At 35.7% G+C, this 20,954-nt stretch overlaps 1 protein-coding gene across 9 annotated transcripts in view; it reads right to left on the bottom strand.

The window, feature by feature from the left end:
• The window catches only part of LOC132140952 (potassium channel subfamily T member 1-like), a 104,142-nt gene extending 84,665 nt beyond the window's left edge, over nucleotides 1–19,477 (bottom strand). For 7 of the 9 annotated variants that reach the window (XR_009433852.1, XM_059550052.1, XM_059550055.1 and 4 more), the window contains exons 1-3: nucleotides 18,844–19,477; nucleotides 17,184–17,231; nucleotides 16,660–16,827 (exon numbers count right to left, since the gene is read on the bottom strand). Coding sequence is in view for 8 of the 9 variants with exons in the window: in XM_059550052.1 (XP_059406035.1) it covers nucleotides 16,660–16,827; nucleotides 17,184–17,231; nucleotides 18,844–18,914 (287 nt within the window). In the remaining variant the exon portion in view is untranslated. Of the gene's footprint in view, nucleotides 1–1,122; nucleotides 1,443–16,659; nucleotides 16,828–17,183; nucleotides 17,232–18,843 lie in introns of those variants that run through there. The other 2 variants (XM_059550057.1, XM_059550059.1) reach the window with 1 other exon arrangement.
• Between the last annotated feature and the right edge of the window lie 1,477 nt (nucleotides 19,478–20,954).

The following is a 20,954-nucleotide window of genomic DNA, read 5'->3' as shown; positions in this document are numbered from 1 at the left end:
AGATATGAAACCAACTCTACAGGAAGCTGCATTAGGTCCATACAGCTTCAGCTCACATTAAAAGAACTGCTTTAGAGTGAGAGAAGAGCTGGGTGAGGACTAAGAATAAAGAAAATCACAGGATGATTATTTTGCCTGACCAAACATGATGAAATAATCATATTATGTGAATTGCATATAGGCTGATATTGGTTTATACCACCTTATTATAAGTGATGCTTTACAGGTACCTGCTCAGTTTCAGTCAACAATTATATCCAAATTACATTGACCATGAGTTATCATTTTAAACTCATTAATATAGGTAAACTCATCTGTCAGTTGGATCCAATAACATTTGACAATGAAATGTGAAATAAAACATGCTTTTAAAATTATCGACTGAGGTGTATTGATCAAATAAATACACATAAAGGCCACACAGAGCAAATGTGAAAATGAAAATACATCCGCTTACTAGTTCACCAGCACTTAAAGTAATTTGTTTATAAGAGAACAAAGTGATTTGCATCGTATTTGCCTGTCAAATGATTATTTGACACTAAATTAGTAGAGGTTTCTACAAGTGAAGCCTTCTGAATTGCTAAAAAAAACATATACCAACAGTTTGTATTAGACTACAACATAATATCAAAATCCACAACTATATAAGTTTAATTTCTTAATGTAATAAAGAACTATTCGATTACTGGGTAAATAAAGATAAAAGACTAACAGAAAGAAAAAGAAATGCAGCACCCTCCTGTCAGTCATATTAAATTATAAACGTTTTAAGTGGTTTTTATGTAATGATATTAATATTGCCACAGCATTATCAGGCAGCCTGACATTCCAGTATTAGATCGTATTGGTGTGCAATGATCAAAACTATTAGAATTTCAGATCACTGATGCGATTCACTCAAGACTACTTCAACAAAATCGCCAACCATTTAAATGCAAGCTCCACTAAACACGAAATATGTGATTGTGTTTGAAATATGTGATCGTTTCATCCATCATCGCCATAAGCGCATCAGTTTTGAGTTATCCCCAGTGAACCTGGCGCGTGTTGGAGGATGCTGCAGTTTTGTTATCAAACAGTGTTCACAAACACATGCTGCTTGAAACGGGACTGCGGTACCTTTGGCCAGCATCGCTCTCAAAAGAACCCATCGTCCGAACTGGAACCGCCGAATTGAGCCAAATGTGCTCGAAGGATTTCCTGGCTTCGGTCTTCACGTCCGGGTCGATTTCAGACGGCGACTCGGTTCTTTTGGCACCTGCCATTCTTCAGGCTCACAAACAAGTTACCACCAGCAGAGATGGACGGGGGCTGTCAGCGCGGGCTCATGCTTTACTTTACCGCACGTCGCATCCGTGAATACACCTGCTGCCGGTCGCGCTCACTACGACTATGAGGGGTTATCATACTCTCTCACGAGGCGCGCGGAGTCTGAAGATTCTCCAGCCTACAGCCTCAACTGCGCAAGTATATCTGAACCGAATCACATTAGCACATCAAAACCAAGACATCAAGCTGACCCACACATATTAATAATGATGAACAATACAGCCTTTCATTTGAGAGATGAAAGGTGAAGATAATGGGCTGTATATGATATGCATTTAAAACAACAACAACATCATTATCCGCACTTGGAAAAGTGAGGCCAGAAAGAAAGAGTTTAACCAAATTCAACCAAACACATAGGTTATATAACTAGGCTTCAGATTAAACTTATAACGTGAATAATATTGCCGACATGCTATTTACACTAAATGCAAATACCAATCTATTTACACTATTAAAACAGCAATTTTCTGCTTTTTATACTACTTATTGCAATTAGTGGCAACTATCTGCTCCTCAGTATTGTAGTACACTATAAAACATATGCAATAATAATGTATTGAGCGTGAATTATAATTTTAACTCAAATTATTAAATGGATGCCGGCTTATTGGGACAATAAAGCCCTCCATACACCTATCCCTTACTCTACCTAATACTTTATTTTCAACTATTTCATTGATTGCTTAATTTTTATTGAAAATGAATGTCTTTCTGATGTGATATGGGATTTAAAAGAAAAAGAAAGAAAGAGTTAGGCAAAAGGTGGATTCGAAATCAGGACAATAATGTCAAAAACACCATATGTTATGAGCTTTACCATCTACGCTGATAATCGTCTTTAGTAGTGTTGATTAGCCCAATCAAACGTTGGTGGGTGGTTGTGTAAATAGTTAAAAATTAGCAAGAATTTTAAATTTTCTAAAGAAAATGATGCAACTTGCCTCCAGGATGCAGTGTTTTGGGTGGTTTCTAGGGTGTTGCTATGCAGTTGCTAAAGTGGTCTGGCGGTTGTTAGCACCTTGCTATGTGGTTGATAAGGCATTGCTTGTTTTGTGTAGTTTCTGGTCTGGTCTGGTCTCCGGAGTGCTACATTGTTCTGGGTGGTTGTTTGCTGGGGTGCTCTGTGTAGTTGCTGATCACTTGGGTGTTGCTATGCAGTTGCCCAGTATTCTGGGTGGTTGTTAGTGTGATGCTATGTGGTTGCTATAGTAACTGAATGGTTGCTAGGACACTGCAAGGGACATCAATATGCTGCTGTAAGCATTAAATCTTCACGAATAGAGAGAACGGCCCACTGGCTGAGTGGGAATCTCAGTTCTCTCTCAGTCTCTGCACTGAGGATGATGATTATGTAACAGTAGATTATGAGAACAGCAGACAGGGGATTCCACCAATGAAACATCACAGTGACACCCTGTGGTCAGAGAAAGAGCTGTACTCATCTTTCCCAATCCTTCCTGAGACAGTCTTATTGTTATGGTCGGAGAATTATTGATTTTTATGAGCTCAGGAGGCCTGAGGAGAAATCTCAGTGAAATCTGAATCAACTAGACATTCACACCAACAACCAACTTTTCCTTTTTTTTTTAAGGAACTTATGGAATTGTTTAACTAATCAAGTTACAATGTTAAATTATATCATGAAAATATAAACATCATGAAAACAAGATAAATTTACTCGTGAAGCTAAACTGTAAACAAATATTTTTTTTATTATCTTAAATAATAATGTTTTTTTCGATAAAACTTTGACATTTTTTAAATATATGTCAGTTAGCCAAATAATTTATACATTTGGTAAGAAACGTAATTCACAATGCATTTTCCTACAGTATTTCTTACAGGGAATTTTTTTTTTTTTAACAACTGGTTGTGTGCATTTTCTGCTATAAGATAGGAAACATTTTCATCCATTAACAAGATAAAATACTTTAAAGGGATAGTTCACCAAAAAATGAAAATTATGTCATTAATTATATTAATACCAGATTCAAGGCCAAGAAAGGTAGTAAGGACATTGCTAGAATAGCCCATGTGACATCAGTAGTCCATCCAAAATTGTTGAGTAAAGCTGTTATTTTTGTTTTCTTTGCACACAAAAAGTATTCCTGTAGCTTCATAAAATTAAATGTTTAACAACTGATGTCACATGGACTGTTTTAACAATATCCTTACTCCCTTTCTGGGCCTTGAACATAGTAGTTGCATTGCTATTTATGGAGGGTAGAAAGCTCTTGGATTTATTAAAAAAAAACTTTATTTGTGTTCCGAAGATGAACGAAGGTCTTACAGGTTCGGAATGACATGAGGGTGAGTACTTAATGACAGAATTTTTATTTTTGGCTGTACTATCCTTTTAATTGAACAATTAGCTTAAAACTCAACATGCTGGTAGCACTACAAGTATCTTTTTTTTTAATGGAGTACTTTATTGCATTTCATGCACTACAGTACAAGTTAGAAGAATGAACAAAGCATTTTACACTGTTTATTTTTGATTAGATTTTACATGTCCTTTCATATGAACTCTAATAACCTCTTGCTCTATACACATTTTCATCTCATCTACTTCACACTGTTTGTGTCTCTGATGATACATTGATAATAATAGGATAGTTCACCCAAACAATGAAAATTCTGTAATCATTTACTCACCTTCATGATGTTTCAAATCTGTATGACTTTCTTTCTTCTGCTGAACCACTTTCTTCCATTGGGGGAAAAAAAAAGACAGAACCCCCTATAATAAAATAATTCTTTTTGTTTTTTTAGATATGTATTATTCTTGAATATGGGATTAATGTTACAAAGCACTGATAAAGCACATTGGTGTGATTAAGATTAATTATATGTTTCAAACTTCATTTTTAAATGAGTTGAAACTGTGGAAATTGTATGTACAGTGGCTAGAATTTTTTTTTGCTAATGCTAAATTTGAATTCTATATGTACATAACCAGACTCAATTTGTCAATGTAATCTGACTGAACAAACTGAAGTCTGATCAAATAGAAAGAGCTCCTTAAGGTAATAACTACACATTTACATTGTAAAGAAATGACACAACTAATTAAACCTGTTCCTTGATGAAGGTTTAATTAGAAAACATTTGACTGGGTATGAAGTGTGGTGGCTTATCTTATGCATTTGGTAAAAATGTTGTAGACCTCTTTAAGATGTACTTCTACAGGTGGATTATTTTTTTTTCTGCTGTTAACCACAAATTATTCGAAGTCAAGCAAACAGATGTTTAAAAAAATGAATGCCACAGTCAGAAAAATCACAGCACACCATCTGACAGAACAGACCAGTAATCACTAAACCATTTCCCTGTTCAGAACAGCAGATGGAAGTCGTGAGTGTAGAGATGATTTCATGTCACTACACATTAGCAGAGAGCTGAGAGTTCCGGATTCCTCTTGCAGCTGCCTGAATCAGTGCGAGAGCCCCACTGTGCACAGTCAGCACAGCATCAGCCAAAACAGCAGCAAACACGCATGTGAGAAACAACACATGCTGCAATGCCTTTAATGCCCTTCTACAGATATTATATTACACAAAGTATTGGATTCTTCATGGATTCTTATCCAGTCTTGCTACAGCATGTTTAAGATGCTTGTCTGGGAGTCTGGTGGGAGAATCACGAGGAGAAAGCCGATGGATTTTACAGATGGATGATTCAGAACATGGCTCTATGTGCTACACAAGTTCCATGTTACTGCATTTTATTAAAGGGAATTCTGAGATATCATGGCACATTTTACAAGAAAATTGAGCATCTAAGTGGGGCACAGAAGCACTACTAAAAAAAAGGAAAAGCATGAATAATTGGAAATTAAAAGAATCAGCTGTGCAGTAGACAAGAAAAAAGAACGCATGTAAATAAAGAAAATAAATAAAGAAAAATGTTTTTGTTATTTCTGTAATTAATCGCATTTGATTATTAATATTAAATTTGTAATAATAAATATATCTGAATCTCCAAATTATTGTCGAAATAACATAAAGACTGTATTTTAAATATTTGATATGTAAACTTTTTGTTTAATGGCATATTTTTAGTACTATGAATGAAGGCCAGTATCATTGATATTTTTCCTCAGGATAAATTGAGTAATTATAGCCATTTGACATTGCCATAATTGAAAACCAAGTCAATAACTGCACATAAAAAAAAACAAGTTGGATGCAGCCTTAATTGAGTTAGTTATTTTTAACATGTTAAAACAGCAAGTATCAAATATGGCAACGTTATTTTCCAGCCCAGTATTTAAAACAAGTAGAAAAGTTTAATTCCATAACCAGAGAATTCACTCTGAGATTATTTTGTTTATTTTTTATTCAACAAACCCTCCTGGAGAATGAACGAATACAAAAACTGAGCATAACATGAATATTAAACAACCGTGTTATTACTGAAATGTTATTGAGCAGGGAGCTGTCTGCATGTAATTGCTATGCAGTCATCACAATATTCCAAAAATACCTATGAGATTTCTTGGTTAATCTCTTAATCGGCTGGCATTTTTTAGTAAGGGGGATTGAATAATTAATCAGGGAGATATTGTACTGTCGTCTTTTGCATCTTTTTTAAATGAACAGCTATTTGAAATGAACACATGTACACAATCAGAGAAGGATTTTGCCTCACTGTTACATTGATCACAGTCTTTGTACTGTATACAATTCAAATGGTAAACGAGGCAGATGGCCTGTTTAAACTGAGATAACAAGTCTCATGGTGGTTCTCACTAATACAAATAATCATGGCCACAACACACACTCTGTGAACATAACACTGTTTATTCATGGTCATGAAATGTGATGTGCACATTAAAGGGATAGTTCACCCCAAAAATGAAAACTCTGTCATCTTTTTTTCACCCTCACATTATTCCAAACAAGTATGACTGACGTTAAAAATCGAAAAAGAAAGTCAAACCGGGGTCAGAATTCGGATTCTGATAGTGAAAAGGGAAGACATCTAAAGAGAAGAAAGGAATGCAAGTTTTTCACAAGTTCATCAAACAACAGCAGTAAGAATATTTCATCAAGCACAGTGAGTAATGGCTTCTCCTGCTATTGTTATTTGCACCTCGTCACATGTACAGTTTATCTATCTCTGTCGCAGATGAGGGATTCACATGTGATAAATGCAGGGAAATAGTTAGGCTGACAGAGAAGATTTCGGAATTAGAGACACGCATCCAAACTTTAATTGAGGACAGTAAGCATGTTAGGGCTCTAGATACGGCATTGGATGTCTAGCTCAAGGATTCCTGTACATTGTTCGGTTCCGGCAACAGAGCCCCTGCAGCAGGGCAACTGGGTGACAGTGAGGCAGCATAGTCGTGGGTCAAACACCGCTCTTCTGTTCCGATCAAAACATTAAACAGGTTCTCCCCACTCAGTGATGCACCCACTGAGAAACCTGATGAAAGTGCTCTAGTTATTGGTGATTCTATTGTACGGAACGTGAATATAGAGACACCAGCCACCATAGTCAAATGTTTACCAGGAGCCAGAGAGCCTGACATCTTGGCAAATTTAAAAGTGCTGGCTAATGCTAAATGTAAATACAGTAAGATTGTTATTCATGCCGGCGCTAATGATGTTCGACTTCGCCAGTCGGAGATCATTAAAAATAACATTAAAGAGGTGTGTGAACTTGCAAGCACGATGTCAGACACTGTAATATGCTCTGGTCCCCTCCCTGCTTACCGTGGTGACGAGATGCATAGCAGATTGTCATCACTCAATGGCTGGATGTCTAAGTGGTGCCCACAGAATAACATAGGTTTCATAGACAATTGGACGAGCTTTTGGGGCAGACCTGATCTGTTGAAAAGAGATGGTCTTCATCCCTCCTGGGGTGGCGCCGCTATTCTCTCTAGAAATATGGCAAATAGTCTTAGTGTTTATACTTGACTAACTGGGGCCCAGGTCAGGAAGCAGACAGACTGGCTAAACCAATCGTCTGCTAGCTGCCTCACGTCACAGAGGTCAGTTAATTCTCAGCACATAGAGACTCTTTCGCCTAGATATCACACTATAGAGACTGTGTCTGTTCCCCGAACTAGAAAATACAAAAAACGTCCAAACCAAGTTAAGATTAACAATTTAATTGAGGTTCAACAAATAAAAAAACAGATGCAATATGGATAAACAAATGATAAAGCTTGGCTTATTGAATACCCTTTCTACGAAAACACTTTTTGTAAGTAATATGATCACTGATCATAATATAGATGTGCTCTGTTTGACAGAAACCTGGCTAAAACCTGATGATTACATTATTCGATATACGTTTTCAGGATTTCTCAGAAGGCAGGCTTCAAGTATAACTCGTTTGAAGTAATGGTGCTTCATATAACATTATCCAGAGAAACAAATGTTAATGATAAATCCCCTGTTATGTTTGTACTGGCTACTTTATACAGGCCATCAGGGCACCATACAGACTTTATTAAAGAGTTTGGTGATTTTACATCCGAGTTAGTTCTGGCTGCAGATAAAGTTTTAATAGTTGGTGATTTTAATATCCATGTTGATAATGAAAAAGATGCATTGGGATCAGCATTTATAGACATTCTGAACTCTGTTGGGGTTAGACAACACGTTTCAGGACCTACTCATTGTCGAAATCATACTCTAGATTTAATACTGTCACATGGAATTGATGCAGCCAAGTGATGATATCTCAGATCATTATTTAGTTTTGTGCAAACTTCATATAGCCAAAATTGTAAATTCTACTTCTTGTTACAAGTATGGAAGAACCATCACTTCTACCACAAAAGACTGCTTTTTAAGTTATCTTCCTGATGTATCCAAATTCCTTAGCATATCCAAAACCTCAGAACAACTTGATGATGTAACAGAAACTATGGACTCTCTCTTTTCTAGCACTTTAAATACAGTTGCTCCTTTACGCTTAAGGAAGGTTAAGGAAAACAGTTTGACACCATGGTATAATGAGCATACTCGCACCATAAAGAGAGCAGCCCGAAAAATGGAGCGCAGCTGGAGGAAAACAAAACTAGAGGTATTTCGTATTGCTTGGCGGGAAAGTAACCTATTCTACAGAAAAGCATTAAAAACTGCTAGATCCGATTACTTTTCTTCTCTTTTAGAAGAAAACAAACATAACCCCAGGTATTTATTTAATACAGTGGCTAAATTAACGAAAAATAAAGCCTCAACAAGTGTTGACATTTCCCAACACCACAGCAGTAATGACTTTATGAACTACTTTACTCCTAAAATCGATACTATTAGATATAAAATTGCAACCATTCAGCCGTCAGCTACAGTATCGCATCAGTCAGTGCACTATAGACCCCCTGAGGAACAGTTCCACTCATTGTCTACTATAGGACAGGAAGAATTGTATAAACTTGTTAAATCATCTAAACCAACAACATGTATGTTAGACCCTATACCATCGAAGCTCCTAAAAGATGTGCTTCCAGAAGTAATAGATCCTTTTCTGACTATTATTAATTCCTCAATGTCATTAGGATATGTCCCCAAAACCTTCAAACTGGCTGTTATTAAGCCTCTCATCAAAAAACCACAACTTGACCCCAAAGAACTAGTTAATTATAGACCAATCTCGAATCTCCCTTTTCTGTCCAAGATACTAGAAAAGGTGGTATTCTCACAATTATATCACTTCTTAGAAAAAATGGTATATGTGAGGATTTAGACCGTATCATAGTACTGAGACTGCTCTCCTTAGAGTTACAAATGATCTGCTCTTATCATCTGATCGTGGGTGTATATCTCTATTAGTTTTATTGGATCTTAGTGCTGCGTTTGACACAATTGACCACAACATTCTTTTGCATAGACTTGAACACTTTGTTGGCATTAATGGAAATGCATTAGCATGGTTTAAGTCGTACTTATATGACCGCCATCAGTTCATAGCAGTAAATGAAGATGTATCATATCGATCACAAGTGCAGTATGGAGTACCTCAAGGCTCAGTACTAGGGCCGCTACTCTTCACGCTTTACATGTTACCCTTGGGAGATATCATCAGGGAACATGGTGTTAGCTTTCACTGTTATGCTGATGATACTCAGCTCTATATTTCTTCGCGGCCCGGTGAAACACACCAATTTGAAAAACTAATGAAATGCATAGTCGATATAAAAAAACTGGATGACGAGTAATTTCTTACTGTTAAATTCTGAAAAAACAGAGGTGTTAATTATAGGACCTAAAAACTCTGCTTGTAATAACCTAGAACACTGTCTAAGACTTGATGGTTGCTCTGTCAATTTTTCGTCATCTGTTAGGAACCTAGGTGTGCTATTTGATTGCAATCTTTCCTTAGAAAGCCACGTTTCTAGCATTTGTAAAACTGCATTTTTCCATCTCAAAAATATATCTAAATTACGGCCTATGCTCTCAATGTAAAATGCAGAAATGTTAATCCATGCATTTATGATCTCAAGGTTAGATTATTGTAATGCTTTATTGGCTGGTTGTTCTGCATGCTTAGTAAACAAACTACAGCTAGTCCAAAATGCAGCAGCAAGAGTTCTTACTAGAACCAGGAAGTATGACCATATTAGCCCGGTCCTGTCAACACTGCACTGGCTCCCCATCAAACATTGTATAGATTTTAAAATATTGCTTATTACTTATAAAGCCCTGAATGGTTTAGCACCTCCTTTTACATTATAATCCTCTACGTTCGCTACGTTCTCAAAACTCAGGCAATTTCATAATACCCTAGAATATCAAAATCAACTGCGGGCGGCAGATCCTTTTCCTATTTGGCGCCTAAATTCTGGAATAACCTACCTAACATTGTTCGGGAGGCAGACACACTCTTGCAGTTTAAATTTAGATTAAAGACCCATCTCTTTAACCTGGTTTACACATAACATACTAATATGCTTTTAATATCCTAATCCGTTAGGATTTTTAGGCTGCATTAATTAGGTAAACTGGAACCGTGAACACTTCCCATAACACCCTATGTACTTGCTACATCATCAGAAGAATGGCATCTACGCTAATATTTGTCTGTTTCTCACTGCAGTCAACCGGATCCAGTACGTGTCCAGACCAGATGGTGGATCAGCACCTAGAAAGGACCTCTATTGCCCTGAAAGACAGCGGAGACCAGGACAACTAGAGCCTCAGATACAGATCCCCTGTAAAGACCTTGTCTCAGAGGACCACCAGGACAAGACCACAGGAAACAGATGATTCTTCTGCACAATCTGACTTTGCTGCAGCCTGGAATTGAACTACTGGTTTCGTCTGGTCAGAGGAGAACTGGCCCCCCAACTGAGCCTGGTTTCTCCCAAGGTTTTTTTTTTCTCCATTCTGTCACCGATGGAGTTTTGGTTCCTTGCCGCTGTCGCCTCTGGCTTGCTTAGTTGGGGACACTTCATCTACAGCGATATCTTTGACTTGACTGCAAATAAATGCACAGACACTATCTAACTGAACAGAGATGACATCACTGAATTCAATGATGAACTGCCTTTAACTATCATTTTGCATTATTGACACACTGTTCTCTTAATGAATGTTGTTCAGTTGCTTTGACGCAATGTATTTTGTTTAAAGTGCTATATAAATAAAGGTGACTTGACTTGACTTGACTTCCTTCTTTGGAGCAAGTCTGTTGAAAAATGTCTCCATGTTGGTTGCAACCTAGGCTCATTTAAAAAGTATGCCAAATTTTTTTTTTTTTGCCACATAAACACTTCTGCTGAAATAAACACTAGAATTTTTTTTTTTTTAAACTTTAGAATGTAAATTTAAAAAAAAACTTGCACAACAATATTTTAAAACATTTTTCCCATGATGCATGATTGGTAAACTAATACATTTTAAATTTGCATTGCATTACCAGCTACATATGTATGGTTTTTCGGACATTGTAAACTTGCTCAGTAGCTCACCTCGTACAACACTGTACTTGCAATGTGAAGCACAAAATTCGCTCAAAAAAAACTTAAAGACAATTGTAAGTAAAGAAATGTCACCACATGCAATAACCAAAATCTGAAAAACATATTTTATGTTCTTCAGAGGAAAAAAAACTAAATCACCCTGATGTTGAACCAAATCGATTAAAAGACAGCATTTTAATTTTTAGGTGAACAAAAACTTTTTTTGCTGCTGTTTATGGTATAGAAAAACTACTGCCTTAATTACTTTTTTGCAAATCTGAACTCTAATCTGATGAACCAATTTAATATGTTCCACAGAAACTAGATTAAAATGAGCATAAAATCACCTGTCAGCACGGTGTAATATGAGACGGCATTATAATATGAGCTTAAATGCAAGCGGTTTTATTTTCTGGTCTTGGGGATATTACTCAGGCTCTAATGAGAGGATTGAAATCTCCACCTCCACTAAGCAGCATGTCTCCCCCTCCGCTGAATGGCTCTTATGGCTAACCTCTGAGACATCTCTTCACACTCACGGCGCAGCGTGACACACACATACCCACGTGTTCTCTCACTCCTGCTCTCTCTTTTGCCACCTTCATTAAACCAGCTTATCACTTTCGACAGCCAGGTCTTCAACAATGTCATCTAATTCACAGCAATTGTCAAGCCAAAGGTCTCATTGGCAACTCTGCCACAATCTTTTATTTGGGAAGGGTAGTGTCAACATCCTTTGGAAAACGCTCTGGTGATTGCATTTGTAAAAGTTTTTACAAGTATTAGAAGGCTTTATCTGTTTACTAGCAAAACGCAGCTGGTCAAAATACAATAAAATACTATTTAAGTTTTTCTTCAAAGTGGCATGTTTAAATCAATGCATGATTTGCAATTTCTTTGTAATTGTTTTTGAAATGAAATGAAATGAGTGAAAATTGCTTCTACACCATTTTCAGTGTCTTTCATTGTGTTTCTATTTTTTTCTAGCTTTTATGTTAAGCTGATGTGTTTGTTTGACTTTTTTTTTTTTTTTTTTTTGCATTGCTTCCTCTTTGTTTTGATGTCTTCGGGATCATCTTTTAATAAATGCTGCAAACTGATCCACAACTTTAATCATACGCTCTTCCCTAAGTGACTGTGTCTTTACTGTCAGGAAATCAATGTAAATTTGCCACACTGAGAAGAACATTCTGGGAATGCAACGTTAAACATATGATTTACGCGAGGAAGAACTTCAGCTCCTCGCAGCTAGTGGCTGTTGTAAAAGATGGATATTCTGACAATAAATGGCATTCGCCCACTCACTGTGATGCAGAGGCTACTTTGGCCTTTAGTCTAGACTGCATCACAGAAGGAACAGCTGTAGAACTGCCCTAAAGCACCTTCACCTTTCATGACAGCACAAACTCAGACTAGCACACTGGAAAAACACCTCCACACTCACACTCTGATTGACGTCATTTAAAAGCGCCCAGGCTAATAACACATCATACCTAAAGATCATTATAAATTATATACAGCAATATATCTATACTGTCAGAAAGTCTGACTGATATATACACCGCACTGAAACAAGTAGCTGTTGTGCTCATGGGCTTTTTGGAATGTGTTTTATATAATATTATGAAATAAGGTTCTTCAACTTGCAGCTGCTAGTTTAGCTAAAATGTTTACCCATATGTTTAGACAAACAAACATTTGTTACAATGACCACAAAACAAGCCTTTGGATGTTGAGACAATTTGACGAAGTCCAAGCTGTGTGTATGTGTATATGAATGATCAGTCTATCTATGCATCTATCTGCACACACATACAATATATATATACACATTTTCACATTTCATATATTACTTCTCTTTTTTTGTTCATTTTTCCCAGCTAGGTTGCATTAAATTTATTTAAAGTGATAGTTTTATTTATAGACATTTCCAGTTTTCCACAAAATATTGTCAACATTGATAAAAACTTTTATTTTTAAAAAAGCAGCAAATCTGCATTTTAGAAAAGGTTTAAAATTCGGGATTTGCCACCAGAGAATAGAAAAAAAAAATCTTATCACACACACACACAAAAACAATGAAATGTATTATTAAAATAGAAAAAGTTAATGCGTTCAAAAAACATAAAAAAGACCCTAAAAATTCTTAATGTGGATGTGTATATTTATATGTTTAAGTTGTAAATACATTTTTGAAAGATTACTGGAATACGTTTCAGCTTTTCTACTTCAAAATTTGAATGCGTCACACATGCCGTTTCTTTGAAATTTACCAGCAATTTTTAATGAAAGTTTTCTGCACCATTTTTTTCCAGTGTACAGAAATAAAGGCATCTGTAGAAACACTCAACAATATTTTGTATGAAGATTGTTTAGACCAGAATAATTCTGCTGTTGATGAGTACACAATAGCTTTCACTGATGCAACCACAAAAAGGCCAGATTGATGTGATTGGTTGGAACAAAGTCACCTCTGACTGTCTGATGAGACTGACAAACCACTTCTGAAGCAATGTACTGTCATTTTGGCATGAGAAAATGTCTGCTGTCCTCTTCAACTCCCACACAGTATATAGGTGCATATATACACACATAAACAGTGAAAAATTGGATGGACAGAAATTGAAATGGAGGGATCAGTGATGTATTTGAGAAAGAGAGAATAGCAAAATGAAAAGTTGAAGGAAAGGACCTCTGGATAACCTTACAGATAATCACAGGATAATCAACAGCCTTCAATCTCTGTGTTCAGAACAGACACAAACACACATTCCCACACAATATCATAATTGAAATGACAGCAGCATGTGGAGATTCCCGACTTCACACCATGCTAAAGCATTAGTCTTTGACTCAAGCACACGCACACTAATCTCTAATGATCAAAATTGCTCTTTTGCACAGACAGCATGCATTTCATGAAAAAAAATTTTAGTCTGAATTTATCATATTCCTGCCTCCTAGTTGCATTTCTATCCCTTTTACAATAGTACCTCATAATGATGAAATGACAGCTGGCAGAGAGAAATTTAATTAAGTAAGGGATCATGTACAGCCTGTCATTCTGGCAAAGTGTTTTATTTTACATTTACATTATACCTACCTACCAAATCAAAAATATTGGCATGAATTATTCAATTTAATTGTACTTGTAGAGACTGCAGAGACACACACACAAAAAATACAGGTTTCCAGAATGACTGGCTGTTATAAAATGTGTTGTCTTTGACAATGGCTATTAATGGTCATTATTTAGAAATATCTGACCACTCAGAGCTGCGACTGATGCATTCTAGATAAGTTCATAAAACAAAGGGTCATACATTAGCATAATAACTATATACCTTTAATTAAATTATTGAATTGACCTTTTTATTCAGCAAGGATGCATTCAAAATTTTTAATTAAACGCTGTTCTTTTAAAACGTTATATTTAGCAAATAATCCTGAAAAAAGTATTACAGTTTCAACAAACATTGATGAAAAGATAAGAAATAAAAGTGAATCAGCATATTAAAATGATTTATGAAGGATCATGTGACACTGAAGACTGGAGTAATGACAGCTTTACCATCAAAGGAATAAACTACATGATCAAATCACATATACTTACAAAATATTTTAAAACTGCAATATTATTGTTTTACCATGTGCCTATTTTTTATTTGATAAATTGAAGATCCTGTTTTTAAGATTAGCTTTTTGTTGTAAGAGATTACTTCTTACAACCCTGCCAATTTGTCTAGTGTAAAGTCAAGTATATCTTCACAGAGGACATGTTAGTGAAAGAAGCCATCAGTGATTGAAAGAGCCCATGATTATAGCACACACACAGCAGGATATTGCTTTCTGAGTGCTTCGTTTCTAAAGGAGCTTGAGTCACAGTTGAGATTGAGTGTGAAGATAAATAATGTAGTGTCCTCGTTAAATTGGCCTGGCTTGGCCTGGCCTGAAAAAGACAAACTTAGAAAGGAAAAAGTTTGAAAGTTAGCAAAATCCCCTAAGATATATGGACCACTTACAACCTGCCAGAGAGAGCTCAAATATCAGTGTGCAATAGCTGCCAATAAGCACTACAAGGCAAATAAACCAGTAAATCTTGTGACTACCCGTTTTGGCTGGCAGAGACATGCCACAGAAAAGAGAAGTAATAGAAGAACAGAAAAGCAGATGGATTTCAAATAAACAGATCAATAGTTTGTGGCTTACACCACAGCAGAGTAGTGGAATTACTACTCTTAAAAACCAATACTGTAGCAATAAGGAATACGCAAAGAAAACCACAACAGACTGATAGCAGCCATGATGTCTGTTATTGTTAGCTAAATGAAGCAGAAATAATGCATTTCTTGTGTAAATCCTTGTAAAACAGCATTCACAGAAATCTCACTCAAAGCCCAAGGATGATAAAGTTTTCTTGAAAATGTAAAGGTTGCCCTGAATTTCACTTTCCTGATTTTTTTTTTTCTGTATGCATGATCAGAGACAACAGCTCACAGCTATTTTAATAAGCTACAATGACTCCTGCATTTCAGCCTCTATTTAACTTCAGCACCACAGTGAAGGACAGCTCCCTATAACCCAACACACACACATACTTTATCTTATTCTTACACAAGCACAACGTTTACGTATACAGTGTACAAATACAGTATATCTCCATAAAGCAAACACAGAACACATACATCATGTGTACATAAACAATCTGGCAAGTTGCATTTTATGTATGATATTATAGAACAGTTGATTGCACGCTTATTCTGAAATGCTTAATTTTGAAACAAATTGTGAAATATGGTCTCTTTTCTACAATGAAATAAATGTAACAAAAATGTACTGCATGTGGTAGCAAAGATTTATTTATTTTATTCATTCATATTTAGGTTAATTTAGGCCACAAATTAATTACATTTATAATTGAAATGTGCACTTAGTAATTTTTTCCACATTAAAAACATTGTACACATTGAAACAGTAGTTGCTTTGAAATAGTTGTTGTGATCTTCAAAGCTTAACAGATTCACATTGACTTACGTCAGCAAAGGTAGATTGTACGCTTTTCCTAAAGAATTTTATTTAAAAAAAAATTTATTTAATAATCTAAAGATATAAAGAACCTTTTATGGAATGGAAAGGTTCCATGGGTGTTCATTGAACCATAGATGTCAATAATAACCTTTATTTTTAAGACTGTAGAAGTCCGATGAGATAGTTTTTTTCTTCTTACGGAGCGATAATAACTGGCAGTTATACATTTTACAGTGCTGCAATATCTTTATTTTAATTATTCAGCTCTTGGTTAAAAATCAATGCCAAGAAAAACCCTACAAGTGGACTGCAGTGCCAGCGTTTATGAATGCTGTATGAGAGTGACCCGCTGAGGACACACAGTAGGAAGTTACCTGTCATCATTCTGAAAAGATTGATCCCCGAGTAGTAGATCTCGAAAGCGGTATCGTGGAGGTAGAGGAGGCACCTCAGAGTCCACGTCGGCCATTTTCAAGGTGGAAATGTCCAGAATAACACCAGAATTACTGCTGTTATTCCTCTGAACAGTCTCCGTAGGCAACCTGAAGAAACAGATGTAAATCTTAAAGTAAATATAAATCACAAAACATATATTATGCATGCATACACAAAATATATATTATTTATGAATTGTGTCAGGACTGCAGCTAAGCACTTGTAGGACACACTTGTAGTCTGGAAACGATTTGCACGTTTCGCATAATTGTAAGTCTACACTGTCAAAAAAAGTTTGTAGAAACTAGTTTTACTGTAGGAAATTTAACAAGCAATTACAAATAAACAGCAATGGAATTAACTTGCAATTTTGGAGTTTAAAAACTGCAATAGTGTTTTATTGTTAAATGAATTCCAAAAATCTTTTCTTTATAATTTTGTATGTTTGCGAGGTTTGGTTTACCTGTCAGCAGCAGTGGATGAGAGCGTCGTGGCAGAGTCATGCTTGGCTCTGACAATATGGAGAGAAAGGGGAAGGAATATTGCTAAACATTATGGTCACATGCATGAAGAACATCAATAATGTAAGCATATAAGATTAATCCATGTTGTTATAGGCTAATCCAGGGTTACAGAAAAAATACCTTACTGTAGGCTTACTCATCTTAACTTCTAAGCTAGAAAGCTCTAACTGACTCTATTATCAAAGACAGTTTCCAATAACAAGGTATCTTTCACAGATAGTTCACCAGTACCCTTGGCCATAATTATACCCTTGAGGGACTACAATCCACAGACTGACATTCACCTTTTTATGTCATTCTTGTCACATTTTGCACATTGTGAAAACCATCATCTAGAATGTTCCCTGTATGGTTTCTATTAGCGCTCTCGGGGATACATAAGTGTGTAATGACAGTAGTGAGCGACTGCACTAGTGTGCAAATCGCTGATGAGTGGGTGGACGGTGATTTGGTTGGCCAAGGGGGACTATGAAGTACAGTGCATAAAACTCAGACTAAAATGGGCCTTTGCTCAAGGGTTATACAGTGCTCAGACACTAATAAAAAGAACACTGCTGACGATGTAAAAAAAAGGGCATACCTTAGGGAGAAAATGGCACTGACACAAGAAACTACATCTGTGTGCACTTGCAGACACAGTATGATTGTTTTGACAAGGAACCAATAATATGAAGTATCATCTCAACTAATCGGTTTTTGTAAATAAATAGAAAGGTAACAATAATAAGAACTGAATGTATCTGACTACAGTACATAACAAAATCACAAATATATTACAGTATTTTATGGGTCAAATCTGGTACAAATAGCTCCTTAATTGTTAAACCAATAATAATTTTAATATTTTTACAGATATTCACACTTAATTAGGTACTAGATGTTTCCTACTCGGTCTAGAAATAACTAGAACCATTTGGTGGAGCTGTGCAGAGTAACATCCAACAAAGTTATTCAAAGGTAATATAAATGTTTGGATAATTACTCACTCTTTACATAACTGTAATTTATTCTGAAGTGAAATGCATAGCTCATTCAATAAATTATACAACTCATTAACAAAAAATGACAATAAATAGTATTTTATGAAAATATGTGCATATAAATTCATAATTAGCAAAAATATTATGAATACCACCATCAGTAATAATAATAATAATAATAATAATAATAATAATAATAATAACAATAACTGTTGTTGTTACGTAAAATGCTAAAATTAATAGAATGAAAATCAGTTCTGCATATCTATTCTATGGTTAATACAAGAACAACAAATCTCAATATCTATGAAGTCAAAATAAGCATTACTTTATACCTAAGTTGACAACTACATTTTTACACCTTTTTGGTGTTGTTTGGATTTCTTTCCTGAGGAAAAACAAAACAAAACAAAAAAACACGTTTTCAAAAATAATTCTAATATAAACAATTCTAAATCAGATGTCTTGCTGGTAATGTATTATTTCCACTAGCAAATCTACAGCACTCATAGGCTATTCATGCCCAAAAGCAAAGCCATCTTCACAAAACAATATGATAAATGTAAAAAGTATAAAACACGAACATGAATTAGTCATTCGTGACATGAGATGTTCTCACCTGCCTGAGACTGGCTGCGCGGTCCCATCATTGTAAATAACCGCGTTACTGGCGACCCAAACGCCGCGCATTTTTAATTGAAGCCACTGCGAAGTGTCCGTAAAGGACTTCGGATGGTAATGTCCTCCAGATGGATCCGTCCTCCATGGACACTTGCATTAAAGGGGCGGATAACGACCTTGATTAAACCCTCCTCTTAGAGAAGAGCACCGCAGGGCGCAATAATCGGTACCTTCAACACCTCTGTTTCCGTTTGTCGCGTGCAATTTAACTTTGCATCCATGAGATACTGGTGATGCTGGTCATTAATTAAAGAATGATAATATGTTGTCCTCGTTCAATTCACACGTTCAGTCTCTGTTGTATCCAGTGAGCTCAAAGCCCTTGTTTGACGAGAACAAAACAGCAACTGCTGTGCGTCAGAAGAGATGTAGAGCAGCAGAAAAATGTTTGAGACGCTGTCACCTCTGTTAGGTAAAGCCACTATAATTCATCCTTACAGCCTCTCTTCTCTCTCCTTCAAAGCTTACAACGCCATCTCCTGGACCACGTGAAATCCTCAACAACACGGACACGACTAATAAAGAGACAGCTAGGCGTCTGCAAACCAAATTAAACCGTGCACCATAAACATTCGCATCGACGTCAATCATTTCATCGTATGTGCTTGCTTACAATGAGCTGCTAACCAATCAAAACCAAGACCATGATCAGGTTATTAAGTTTTAGGTGTAATTAATTTTATTGGCTGGTTCAATTTCAGTCACATACAAAGGCAAGGAATCGTTTTCCTTTCCCATAAAACCATTCACGCAGAATAAGATGGTAACTTTTGCTATTATTAAAAATAGTAACAATCGTATAATAATTCTTTACCAACAAACTGACATAAAAAAAGCATGGATCAAGAATCAACTAATCATGTCATATTAACATACACTGAGGATATATTCACGCAAGAAATACAATATTCTTTTGTTTCAATGCTAAATAAATAAGGTAATAAAAATAAAATTAACCAATTACCTCATCCTTAAAGGTTAAAGTAATAAGAATGTTAATCTTGAAATGCTCATGGACCTTGAATACACAAAAGATTCATCCATCCATCCATCCATTCATTCATTCATTCATACAAATATTGTGGATTTTTTAGGGTTGCTCTATATGACCTGAATGTCATTCTATTCTATTCTATTCTATTCTATTCTATTCTATTCTATTCTATTCTATTCTATTATTTTCTATTCTCACATGATAACCAGATGTCTTCCTGAATATTGATTATTGCTGGAGCTGATCTGACTTTCACATATTCACAGTTTTAAAATAAGATTTATTCATAAAAATTGTAATATAATTATAAAAAATGATTAATAAAAGATTATGCTAAACTGCATATGCATATGATTTTTTCCAAGAATTATTCTAATGGTTTGTAGTGTCTGACACAATAATTTTTACTTAAATCCCACCAAAGTATCAAAATACTTTTAATTCAGAAATGTTATTCACACAAAAGGTGTTTTACATCATTTTTGTATAACCGCTTCTTGTATTTTTGAATAACATTCAGACAAATAAAGAGGGTCAAATTAAGAGTCTGGGACCAAAATACATATTTGTGAATAGAAAAAATTGTGTCTGTATGGATTAATTGTTATTTTATTTTAACACAGTCTCATGCTAAAAACCTTCGTTGTTTGTCAAGGGTTGTGTCTAGTTCTTGCATGAGGAAGATGTTGAAACATATATAGGGTTGTTGTATGACTGAGATCTGGGATGGATCCCCAAAGCCCTGAGGTTTATACTCTGAAAGAGGTCAAATGAAGAAGCACTAGAATCTGGTTTCATTAGTCTCATTGACCAATGCATATAACTCCAGGTTGATCCAGAGGGACTGTCCGTTAGTAAGTGTCCATAACAAGGCACTTTCAATAAGCATGCCCTCATTTCCCACGCCAGTCTTTCGGTCTGTAAATAAAACCTTCCCAGAGAGTTCCATATAACGTAATGGATGGATGATATTAAATAATTTTTCTGCTTTCGTATTTTCATTACTCACCTCTAACCCAACATTTTAGCTCCTCCATTCATAAAACTACTATAGC

This window comes from Carassius carassius, chromosome 5 (assembly GCF_963082965.1).
Source record: "Carassius carassius chromosome 5, fCarCar2.1, whole genome shotgun sequence".
Classification (NCBI taxonomy): domain Eukaryota; kingdom Metazoa; phylum Chordata; class Actinopteri; order Cypriniformes; family Cyprinidae; genus Carassius; species Carassius carassius.
Note: the sequence above shows the minus strand (reverse complement) of the source record. Positions and strands in the feature narration are given on the sequence as shown.